Source organism: Candoia aspera, chromosome 5 (assembly GCF_035149785.1).
Source record: "Candoia aspera isolate rCanAsp1 chromosome 5, rCanAsp1.hap2, whole genome shotgun sequence".
Lineage (NCBI taxonomy): Eukaryota > Metazoa > Chordata > Lepidosauria > Squamata > Boidae > Candoia > Candoia aspera.
In genome coordinates this window covers 74,348,269-74,361,028 of record NC_086157.1, presented here as the reverse complement: position 1 = coordinate 74,361,028, position 12,760 = coordinate 74,348,269, and the positions used below count along the sequence as shown (strand labels likewise).

The 12,760-nt window shown below is 34.8% G+C and overlaps 1 protein-coding gene across 3 annotated transcripts in view; it reads right to left on the bottom strand.

The window, feature by feature from the left end:
* Nucleotides 1–379: 379 nt before the first annotated feature.
* Nucleotides 380–12,760, bottom strand: part of CADM2 (cell adhesion molecule 2) — a 465,617-nt gene continuing 453,236 nt past the window's right edge. For all 3 annotated transcript variants that reach the window (XM_063305494.1, XM_063305496.1, XM_063305495.1), the window contains 2 exons: nt 6,062–6,187; nt 380–2,539 (listed from right to left, as the gene is read on the bottom strand). In XM_063305494.1, coding sequence (XP_063161564.1) covers nt 2,421–2,539; nt 6,062–6,187 — 245 coding nt within the window. In that variant the 3' untranslated portion in view covers nt 380–2,420. The remainder of the gene's footprint in view (nt 2,540–6,061; nt 6,188–12,760) is intronic.

The following is a 12,760-nucleotide window of genomic DNA, read 5'->3' as shown; positions in this document are numbered from 1 at the left end:
TGGAAATCTTACTTTAGAGGGATGAATAAGTGGATATTGCAGGAAGTATTTCTACATAATTTAAACATAATAGTATCGAGAAAAATGTATAAATGTGTAAATATAACACGAGTAGGCATATAATTTTAGTAAACATAATCCTAATGCAGCAAGGCGCCTCAACACATCTGTAAGTGCTTTGCTGGCCTTTACCTTAGTTCTACAAATCAGTTTTTGAAAACATGACTATGTTATAAACCTATACTAGCTTCAATGTGTCTAGTACTTCTACCTGATTCTCTCAAATTACCATACTAGAATATCATATTATTGCATTTTTTCCACAGATTTTTGAATGAACTGTAAAAAACAAGCATGCAATCACATCAATGCAGACGTATTTCTTTAAAATATCATACTGTATATGATTTATTATGTTAACACTCAACCACATCATATTATTTATGTTCTGTATACTTTGTAAAAGTGCTGCTTGATTGATGGTCTCTCTCTCTTGCTCTTTTTTTTCTCACTGAAATTAACAAAGTAATTTTTTCCTTCTAACAAAAACAATTTAAAAACTACTATTGTCCTTAAAAGGTGTATAGTCTTCGGATAAATAATTTGACACAATACCTTTGATTTCCATTGACTGTGACACATGATGCCATATTTAAATGTTACCCGCCCTCCTTCCATTCCCCACACAAAAAATAAACCCCAGGAGTTAATTCTTTACAATAGGCCATTATGCTTTTAGACTTCACCAGTAATAGTTTTTACATAGAAATGTATTCCTCTTTTTTGTATTTTTTAAAAAAGTATGCAGTGCTTTGGAGATGAACAACAATTTCTACTCTTTTAGTCAATTATGTTTACATGGAACCAGAAAGTAAGAACTCATCTGGATATTTTTTTTTTTTTTTGGGTCTGGAAGAGGAATTTTTATGTTGGATTAGACTCTTTTAATTATTATTGTTTTAAGCTGTCATTTTGCCCCACGTGTTCAACATGATCTCAGAGAGAGGTCTCTACTGTGGAGCTAAAAGCATGGCAAATATTCTTGATCATTCACCGTGACATAAGTTTGTACCTCACAAAATGCATAGACAGGAATTTAATATAAAGGATTAGTCATTTACCATATACACAAAACATAGAGAGTTGTTGTAACATTTTCTGTTTGGGTTTTGGCAAATCCAACATTGATAAGCAGCTCTGGAACTGCCAAATTATATATTGAAAATTTTAGTAACTTAATCTTTAATCATTAATGTGGTTGTAATTCAAAACCTGAGGCTGTGCACTGGTTGTTAGCTTAAAACTACCTTTCCATATAACATTGTGCTTCCATTGTATAACAAAGAGAAATTAACTGGAACTAGAAAAATTTGCTGCTGAACAGTGCTAGGACATACAGACAAAAAGTACTAATACATGTTATCTACTCAGAATATTAATTTAAGTTATATCTAAAGGGAGATAATGGACATTAGAAAATGCTTACTTGTGACTGACTTACCTACAGCCCCAAAAGTTAAATATGTATCAAATAATGTTTAATTGGATTTATTATATGCACTATATACAGATATTAAAATGCCTTGCAGTTATGCCCCATGAACTTGTTCAATTTGAGTAGGCAGATAGACCCACATGAAACAAATAAATTAAAAGGAATACAAATTATAGAAATATATATGGAAGTCTTTATGATTCTAGGAGCAGTAAAAGAGCTGGACAACCATTTTCAAAATGGAGCTACATAATCCATCACCTTGGATTCTGTGTAGACAAGAGTGTATGGTGTTGGTTACCACTCAGAAGTTGATTTTAATACCAGTATTTCATTAAATAAAAGTTCTGTTCATACTCCTTTGCTGCCATTTGCAAATACACAAGAAATTATAGTAGAATGCTTTCATTAGTGTTTCTTAGGGCATAATGTTTCAATGCTCGGCTGATTTTGAATTACAGACAATATATAAAACATTCTTTGTAAACTCTAATCTTAATTGTAATGGTTTGTGTAAGTACAGTTAGGTCCTCACCTAAGAGTATTTGCTATGAAAATGGTCTGATGCAATAGAGGTAAGGACCATAATAAAAGAAGAGGAAACAAAAGGAACACATTTTTAAAATGTAGAAAAACTGAATATGAACAGATGATTAAAATTGTTAAGGCTGTATATTCAAGCACTGTATGTTAAAAGAGCAATGGATATGATGATTGGGCAATAAGAAATGTCCTGCATTATGAATGGTACCATAATTAAAGAAAAAAATATGTTCATGGCTGATTGTTGGTACAAACTGGCAACTGAGAGCAATTTAACAAGGGTAGAAAAAAGACAGGATAAATTAATTCAGAAATATGAGAGCCAGTTTTCTCCAAGAGTCAGCCTTGTGAGTAGTGGTGTTCAGAGAATCTAAGTCTGCATCTATATGAAATATTCTTTCTTCTCTTCTGCATTAACTTGGCTGCCTTCTGCATTGATAATGGCTGTATCCGCATCAGGTGCATCTTCAGCTCCCTTAGCTTCATTTGTTAAATATGTTCCTGTAGGAAACAGTGCAATTAAAAGACATGTTAGAGATACAGGCACTTTTGATACTGCTTTTCAGATGGGATTTTCTAACAGAAAATTAATTGATCTGGGTGAGGATCAGGTTAAAGTTCATATAACTTTCTACCATGATTTTTTCTAACATTCATCAGTGAATCTTTCTACCATAAATCTGTATAGTATGCATGATTTTTATATTTGTCAAAGTAATAATTGTGATACTGTTGTATAGCCCTGCTATCATGATAACTACCTATCAATTGCACAGAAATAGTCTGTTGTACTGTAAGCTGTCAAAAATTCATTAACAAGAAGCTTTGGGGAAATGCCTTAATTAGTTTTTGATGCATTGTGATATAAAACACAGAACATTTCTTCATCTTCTTAAATCAATCAGCATGTCCTGCAATTTCAAAATTAGCACTTTTGAAGTTCTATTCCTTTAACTGAAAAATGTTAATTGCACATAATGATTAATACATCATTTCTTAAAGCAGCTATACTTTAGCCATACTTATTGCCAATTTCATTGGGAATATTTTAGAAATATTTTGGATAAATATGTATGTTGAAATATCTACCTATATTCTTGCTGCAACCTTCTGTTTCATTCTGTTACGCAGGCATAGCAGGGGGTACTCTGTTATATGGATTTATTGCTAGTTTAACAGTCTTGAATCTATGCAGTAACATATCTATTGTTGGTGATGCTTAAAACAAGTAAATTTTCAGTTAATGGCAAATTTCTGCTTAGTTTGGAAATTGGAGCATGTGTGTTGTCCTCCATAAAAATGGTAGAACTTAAGTATCACATTTTGCACTAGTCTTTTCATACAGCTTATACTTTTACTATGGAAGCTGGTTAATTAAACTATTATCTGGAAGCTTACGTGAGTTATCTGAGCAAATGGCCTTTGAAAACCTAAGCCAAGAACGTTATTATCTTCCATAACACTCTAAACATCCAGTAAATCAGGGAATATGAGTTAATAGGTGCTTATTCTAAAGGACATGAATGTTTCTCCTTGCATCACAGATGACAAGCAATATCTATATGATAACATTTAATAGGCATTGGAATGTTCTTGAAAAAAGGACCTGGAAGCACAAGCTAAATATATTTTTGTTTTGCAAGCTGATATTTAATACATACATACCAATACAATCTTAACACGGGATGAAATTAGACATTATAGGGAATCTGTATATTTCATTCATTCATTCATTCATTCATTCATTATCCTGCCTTTATTATTTTTATAAATAACTCAAGGCGGTGAACATACCTAATACTCCTTCCTCCTCCTATTTTCCCCACAACAGCAACCCTGTGAGGTGAGTTGGGCTGAGAGAGAATGACTGGTCCAAGGTCACCCAGCTGGCTTTCATGGGGACTAGAACTCACAGTGTCTTGGTTTCTAGCCAGCTGCCTTAACCACTAGACCAAACTGGCTGTATATGTATATGTACATAGCAAATCCATTCACATATAAAGTAGAAGCATATGTTATTATTTAAATGAAGAAGAAATAAGCTATAACCCCAATCTACTATTACAACTACATCTTGTTGTGATTAGTGTCTTTAAGACCTTTTATCCCAGCTTTTGGACTAGGTTGAGTGAGTACTTTAAACACACTAAGGCAAAAACAAACAAATCACACTATGGTTTAGTGAGATCTATGAACCTGAACCTGGATTAGAAGTTTTTTCTATCATGTTTGGTATTTCTTTAAACAAAACTCACAAATCTGTATGCCTATTGATCAGCCTTTGTCAAGGGTACTTTTGTATATATTATGGTACTGAGCCTCTGACAAGGGAATAAAGTGATAACAATGCTTTACTATTTATGACAGAAAGTTTAAATATATATCATACTAGCTCCTACTTGAAAAAAATCTGAATTTATTATTTTCTCTAATAGCTTTCTCTAACCTGCTGTCGTCCAAATGTGTTAATCTCCATCATCCTGCAGGAAACGTGCCATTGTAGATGTGGATGATGGAAATTGTAGTGTAACACTTTTAGATAGCAACATCTCAAAGAAGGCTGGTAGAGCTAGATTAAGCTGAATTAGTTTTCCAAGAAAATGATATTAACTATGATCATCAATCTCAACAAGCAGAGAACTCAACTAAAAACAGAATCAACATTTTGTTTTGGAACGATTGCTGCAGTTAAAGGAATTGACATCCTGCCATACCCGAAAAGGATAAGGTTCCTGTTCATGCTAGCTGTTTAAAGCTGAAAAATTATTTATAAAGTTGTCTGATTTGCTTATTAAGAATTAAAAGCTGCATTCAATTTTTTTCTGACTGAACTTACACACTTGTAAGTAAGACTCACCAATTTAAATGGATTACTATCATGGCACAAAAGCAATGTTGTCTTTGTTACATCGCTTTATACGCTAGATATCCATAATACAATTCTATACATATAGTATCAAAAAATAAATATGCAGCATTCAGATGAGTTCACTCTCAAGTATCTATTTATGGACTTCAATATTAATAGCCACAAACCATATTTTGTAATAGATATCTATATCTATATCTATATCTATATCTATATCTATATCTATATCTATATCTATATCTATCTATCTATCTATCTATCTATCTATCTATCTATATCTATCTATCTATCTATATCTATATATATCTATATATCTATATCTATATCTATATATATATATAGGTCTAGGTGTCTGTCTGTCTGTCTATCTATACACACACACACACAAAATAGCAATAGAAATATTGTTTATTTGGATTTTGTATGAAACATTCTGTCTATGGTTATAAAAAGCAAAACCTAAATATCTGAAAGGAAAAAAAAATCAAAAGATGTAAAATAAATTTGAGGTAAAACTAAAAAATACATGTTTTCATCCACCTACATAAAAGTTAAATGAACAGTTTTCTGTCTTGATGGTGGGAACTGACTTCACAACTGAAACTAATGCTCAGCAACTAAGTCCAGTCATTCATTTTCAGATATCTCTGAATGGTGGTATATTTTTATTGGAAAAATTAAAAAACTATAATGACTTTGGAATGTAATAAGCAGTATTTTTTCCAATTATGAGTTTTTAAACACATATTTGAGGCCAACAGTTTATGATTGCCTGCTTTTCATCTGTTTAGGTTCTCATTTGTTTATACACTTTGCACAGACGATTGATGTAATAAATTTCCTTAGAGAAAACAAGCAAACATACAAACATGAAAGTCTGTAGCATTGCACAAACCAATATCCCAAAACTGTCTTTTCACTTGTCAGTTCCTCTGAGTCACTGACTTCCAGGATGACCTTGGGACAAATTACTAGATATTATTTTGCTACAGATAATCCATCTGTAAAATTGATGGGCTTTGCAAACACCACAAGGATAAAAATGAGAACCTAACAAACAAACAAACTCTAATGCTTCCTTATGAGAGCTGAGTTTTCATGGGACCAAGAAAAGAAGATAAAAGGTAAGTTCAGTATGATTAAATCCATCCTACCTTTATGTCTTGCCAGATAGCGACCAAGGAGAATTATAGAACATAGTGTGACAAAGACAACAACAGCTACTATTCCTCCTATAAGAGCATGATCTGGTCCATTTTTTCCAGCAAAAGTATTGGGATCTGGTGGGGAAAAAGTGACAAAATGATACATTATTCAGGAGGCTATTAAATGACCCAAGTATTGATACTGAAATTTAAAATAACATGAGAGGATTTTGTGTGTGTGTGTGTGGAAAGGAGGGATATGGCATTTTAAAAATATGCAGAGGAGTTATTTCCTCACTCTTTTCAATACTATCTTATCACCAATACAGCAGTGCTTGTAGTCTCAGACCGATACAGCCCTCCGGACATTACAACACAAAAGCAGGACAAAAAAAAAGAAAAAAGAAAAGAAAAAGAAAAATCTCTATCAGAAGTTACTGAATGAGAAAGGTTTCTAGTTCTGTCTTCAGTATTCTATAACTGAATATCTATCCAAGGCTATTTATAGAAGCAAAAATAAGGAGTTGAGAATTGGGGATCAGATAGAATCAGCAGAATAGACTCTACATAATACATAATATATAGGAATGAATCTCAGTGGGAATTCTTTATATATTCCTTTTGTCATGTCTATCCTTCTTTCTCTAGAAATAAAAAAGAGGAGAGAGGGAGATAAAGTATAGCTGAGCAAGTCCCACAGATGACTGAATCTGCATGAATTCAACCAGATAAATATAAATTCACCCCTAAAGAATATGGTTCATTCTCAAGTGTTAACTTTTGAATTTAAAGCAGCCTTCTCATTTATGCTGGAACAAATTCAAATAGCTTTTAATAATCCATCAGATATTTTACATTGTAAAACTTGCCATATTGACCATTTATTTGTGAGAAACCTTGTTCTCAAGAACCAAATTTTATCTGTTGGCCTTGAACAGATCTTTCTCCAACTTGGCATTCCTTAGACGTGTTGGAACTCCAATGCCAGAATTCCCAGCCAGGACGATGCCACGTTGGGGATGGTAGCTATGGATCTTGAGCTGTAATGTTAAACTGTATTTGTTTGTACATACCAAAACTTCAACTCTGTAATGATATTGTTAACAAACACTGACAAAATGCTAATGGTTTATATACATGGTGGAATTAATTTTAGCAATTACTTTGAAAATTGCTATTTATGTTTTGTAGCATATAAATATGAATATTGTAACCAAAAACCCTCTTCAGGGGTTCTTGAATACTGCATATGGGCCAAGGTGTCTGTTGGTTACCAGCAACAAGAAGAATATATGCATGTTTGAACTTAGTTTGAACTTCCCTACATCCACATATCATTTCTCCTATTCCTTGGTCTCTCTTGTTTCCACAATATCTGAAGGAGAGCTATGGTCCTATTTTCTTGTATAGTTCTTTGTACTGTCCAGGACCCTATTTTATCAAGGATCTGGATTATGCAGGGACTATTACCCATGTTAAAGCAGATGGCAGTAAAACAGCCTTTCAAATCTCTTGTCAGAAGATAGGGAGAAAAAAGGGCTGAATGAGCCTGATGAGAAAAAAATAGCAAATCAACCATGGGATTGTCTGTGGAAGTGGATTCTTTCCAACCCACACCATTCATACTTCATTTATATGACAATATATTTAAGCCTATTAACTAAAGTTGGAAAGAAAGACTCATAACTTTTCCACCATGGGCTTTTACAATTCATCTTCCTTTTGCTTACGATTTGGCTAATGCCTGCCTTTATTTTCACTATTCTGACTTGGACATAGAACGTATGTGAGATGCTTTGTGGAATTCCTGTCATAAATAGCAACATGTGAGATAGTTTCAGTTTCAGTTTTATTTATTTTGGCCTTTGGCATGCAAATGTGAAATAATATTTTTGAATCCAGAGGTAATGCAGCTAAGGGAACTTCCACACAACCACTATTTTCACTACTCTAAACCTCACAATATTATTTATGACACCCCACAACTGTTCTTGCCATGATCATTCCTGCCATATACTGCTTATGGACCAACTGGCACTTCCTCCAGTAACCCCTAGAGAAGCACAGATATAAGCAGCTGGCTGCTACAGTGCCAATTGTTCTTGTCCTAATTTCACCCCGTATTTGTTTTTGCTGCCTCTTCTCACTGATCAAAGAATGCTATGGCAACACAACACATTAAGCCCAAATGAGAGGAGAGAGAGCCAAGAAGACAAGGTACAAATTGCTGCCAATAAAAGCTCCCTGGCTCCAAGCTCTAGGATTTCTGTTGCAGAACTGTAATTTTAACAATACCCAGTCTACTCCTGCTTCACAAGAAACTCATTCACTAATGCAATTTGGTGTCAGTTTTTGATCATATTATAAAATATCAATGTGTCTAAGATGCCCCAGTTCTTCAGATGGTATAATTTTTTTGTTGTTCTAGTTGTTGTCATTATTATTAGTATTATACATGTCTTTCTTCTGAAGATTGTACAGTGGAACAGAAAAGGAACAAGAGAACAATCTGATAAAACAAAAGACAATAATATAATCTGCCTCCCATCAAAAAAGATAATTAAAATATATGTGTCATGTATATTATTAAATATGTATACTAATAGGATATATTTAATACGTACTGTACAAAAACAGAATTCCCTTCAAAAACAGTCTGATTTTGGAGCAAATGTAAGCCCACAAATGACTGGGTAAACAAGCATGTTTTAAGTAGCTGTTTAAAACCAGAAAATATGGGGAGCGACTGCACTTCCTCTGGGACAGCTCTGCAAATTTGGCACTAGTACTAAGAAGACTTTATTCCTATTCTACATATTGCAAGCCAAACAGGTGGATCCAGAATCAGAGCATCCCCATATTAAAATATGGGTTGGAAGGTACTGGAAATGGCAGTAACTGTTTTGGGCTTTATAGACTCTAGTTAGTTTTTTGAAAAAGGCTGGAGGCATATTCTGAAGACTGGTATTAAATCATCCAATTTACTTGATGGTGTGCACGTGCGCACAAACACACACATACACACACTGTACCAGCTGCAACTTCTGTCCTTGTCAGCCTTCCCAGGCAGACCAGACAGAAAACACAACCAGATGAGCTAATTCTGCTTTACTGTAAGGCTACATTAAGAGAATCTTGCAAGTCTGAAAGTACAAATCTCCAGCTGTCTTCTTCACAGTCTGAAGAGTTAGAAGGGTCCCTTCTTTCTCTGCCGATTATACAGCTGCAGGCTATGCACTCTCTTATCTGATTGTTTCCCAGGCAGCATCTCTTCCCCCCATCTCCCAGGGTCATTCCTACAAGCCATTACACTGCTGCCTTTAAGGATTGTCCATGGAGTGAATTGTAGCAATCAACTGTGAAGTTATTAGTGTACAGGTCACTAAAGCTACACATTCCTGGGCCAGGTATGGTTACAGCTAATGCCGAAGACAAGCTGTATCCAAGCACCCAGATTCAGCTTCAGTTATAATAAGCTTATAAAACACAGGCATTTAGAAATTTAAAATTCCATTTGTAATTATTGCTATTTAAATTATTTTAGTAAGGTACCCTCGTAAATATGAGCTGATGGTCCTGGAAACTGAGATTTCTGTCATCTCAAAAGTTAAAAGAAAAAAAAAAACCTTTACAAATAATATATGGCAAGCTAAAAAGCAATCACTATTGTCAAACCAGTAAACATACAGGAACATATTGCATACAGAACAATGTGTTATCTTGTAATTTTCTGATAGCAGCCTAATCCCTTGAGTGAATTATAAAAAGTAAATTTACTTTCAGTTATTTATTATCTTATACAATTACTACTTCCCTGATATGTTCGTCAGGGTGAATTAAGGATAGATTTTAATTTGGATACACACACGCACACACACACACACACACCCCAATATTTTGGGTACCCATAAATTAAGGCTTGCAAGTTTTCAGAAAGTAAATATGTGTGGAATTATATGGGAAGAGACTAGAAGCATTTGCTTGCCAAGAGAAATCACATGTGTCCCTATCTCCTCTCCCATCAGACTGTTGATAATTAGTATCTGCATAAGTAAGATGCTAATTGCATATTTAGTAGTTTTGAAACAATTTGTTTTCTGTATTCAAGTACATTTCTAAATGACACCCTTAGCAATGCAGCATTCTTTTTTTTTTTTCCCATAGTAAGTTGTGTGCTGTGGTAGAGAAAACAGGCATTATAGGAAGGAACATGGTTTGTGAGTGTGCACATAGCCTCCTAGTTGTCCCTGTTGTGCTCACTGTCTTAATACACCACTGCCAAGGCTAAAAGACCACTTGGAAAAGTCTGGTCTGATAAGAAAACTTTAATACGGTTTCAGAAAAATTATCAGTACTATTTCAATGCATGCAAGGCATCAGGTGAACTAACACTTCCAGAACACATAAAAACAGAATATTTTCATCTTAATCTCTTTGAAATGTTAATCATTAACAAAAAAAAAATGTTATAGCAGAAAAGTAGATTGCAGGTTCAGATAATTTAAAAGGTTTCTCCCTTGAAAATGTTTCTAATGATTTTCCTATGACAGCAGAAAGTTAAGGATTTAGGAAAGTTCCCCCTCCAAAAAAATAATATAGATATAGCTAGATATAACAATATATAGACTTTATAGAGAGATACAGATGAAGATAAAACTAAGATCATGGCATCTGGTCCCATCACTTCCTGGCAAATAGAAGGGGAAGAAATGGAAGCAGTGACAGATTTTATTTTCTTGGGCTCCAAGATCACCGCAGCCATGAAATTAAAAGATGCTCCTTGGGAGGAAAGCTATGGCAAACCTAGACAGCATATTAAAAAGCAGAGACATCACCTTGCCGACTAAGGTCCATATCATCAAAGCTATGGTTTTCCCAGTAGTAATGTATGGCTGTGAGAGTTGGACCATAAGGAAGGCTGAGCGCTGAAGAATTTATGCTTTTGAACTGTGGTGATGGAGAGGAATCTTAAGAGTCCCCTGGACTGCAAGGAGATCAAATCAGTCAATCTTACAGGAAATCAACCCTGACTGCTCATTGGAAAGACAGATACTGAAGCTGAAACTCAAATACTGTGGCCACCTAATACGAAGAGAGGACTCACTGGAAAAGACCCTGAAGCTGGGAAAGACTGAAGGCAAAAGGAGAAGGGGATGGCAGAGAATGAGATGGTTAGATAACATCACCAATGCAATGAACATGAATTTGAGTAAACTCTGGGAGACAGTGGAGGACAGGAGGGCCTGGAGTGCTATGGTCCATGAGGTCATGAAGGGTCAGACATGACTTAACGACTGAACAACAACAACAACAGATGAAGATAGATGTAGATGTAGATATAGATAATGTAAATAATATGGATGATATGCAGACAAATAAATGGATATATGAATACATTTAGTAATATCAGAAGAATGATCTGATACAGAGAACATCTTCTTTGTAACAGAACAAGAACAAAGTGCTATAGATCATTTTCAAAAGTTTGCAAAGAAAAGAGACCCTTCTCACATTGGATTTACATTTGTCTGATAATAAAACCAGTCTTCATGCAATTTTCCATCAGACCATTTTCAGAGGTCAGTTTTTCAAGTAGAATGAAGCTTGATTCTTTCAAAATGTGACCCAAGCTATGATTTGCTTTCCAGGAAACTGAATATTTTCATTGATATAGACTCAGATATAACATTTATGTTCAGTAGTGTAACAAACTTAGTGGAAAACAAATTTATTATCAGTTTATCTCTTCACGTTTTTGTATTCACATTATATTCTGTTCTTAATACTTTGCATGTGACACTTAGCAAACAGATTCATGAAGTTTTTCTATCACAGTGCTTTTTTTTTTTTTTAGCAGCCTCATGATGCTCAGAAACTTGCCAGGAACAATTATTTCATTGTAAACAAAGTGACTGAGATCTACCCTGATTTAAACTCCAATATTGGGGCAAATCAAGAAAATATAGGCAATCATATGCCCAGTTGGATTCAGCTCCTTTCAGCTTGTTCATCTTGAGAATGTGGATATCTGGTGAGGATATGGTGGACTGAACAGCTGTGCCCATGGGCTCTGTGGGCAGAACTGACAACATGGCAGTTTTTTCAGGCTCAGGCAGGTTTTTCCTGAAGCCCAGGAGTGTTTTTCTGGGAAAGGAAAACACTCAGAATCATTCCATCTGTCCCCTGGATGGCTGCTTGCAGCCAGAAGGCCGCAAACAGCATTCACGCTTGTCTGGTAACAGCTAGCTGGGAGGCTGTCACATCACCATTTCCAAGCCGCTCTGTAGCCTTAAAGGGACACTGAGACTGGCCACCCCATTTCTAAATCACCCAATTTATATATTTTTTAAAGTATATGTACCCAAAGAGAGGCTTTCTACACCAAGGAGAAGTGGGTTCTTTTGGTGCTTATCATTCTTTTTGTGGTTAATTCTTTTAAAGTTTTGGCTTGCTTTCCATCCAAATATTAAGGAGGACTGACAGTAAAAAAAAATATCTCCCTGTCATTATATTTGTTCTAAATTTGAAGAAACCATTTTCCTACATGTTGAAGAAGCTGTTTGAACTTTCAGTTTTCTGCTTCTACTTTCCTTGGGGAATTGCCTGCTAATCTCAGTTCTGCTTAAGTAAACACATTCCTTCATATCTTTGACTTTTGCTGGTTAAGCTCCTAGGCGGTGCCATAATCTACTGCTTGAGACATGGAGG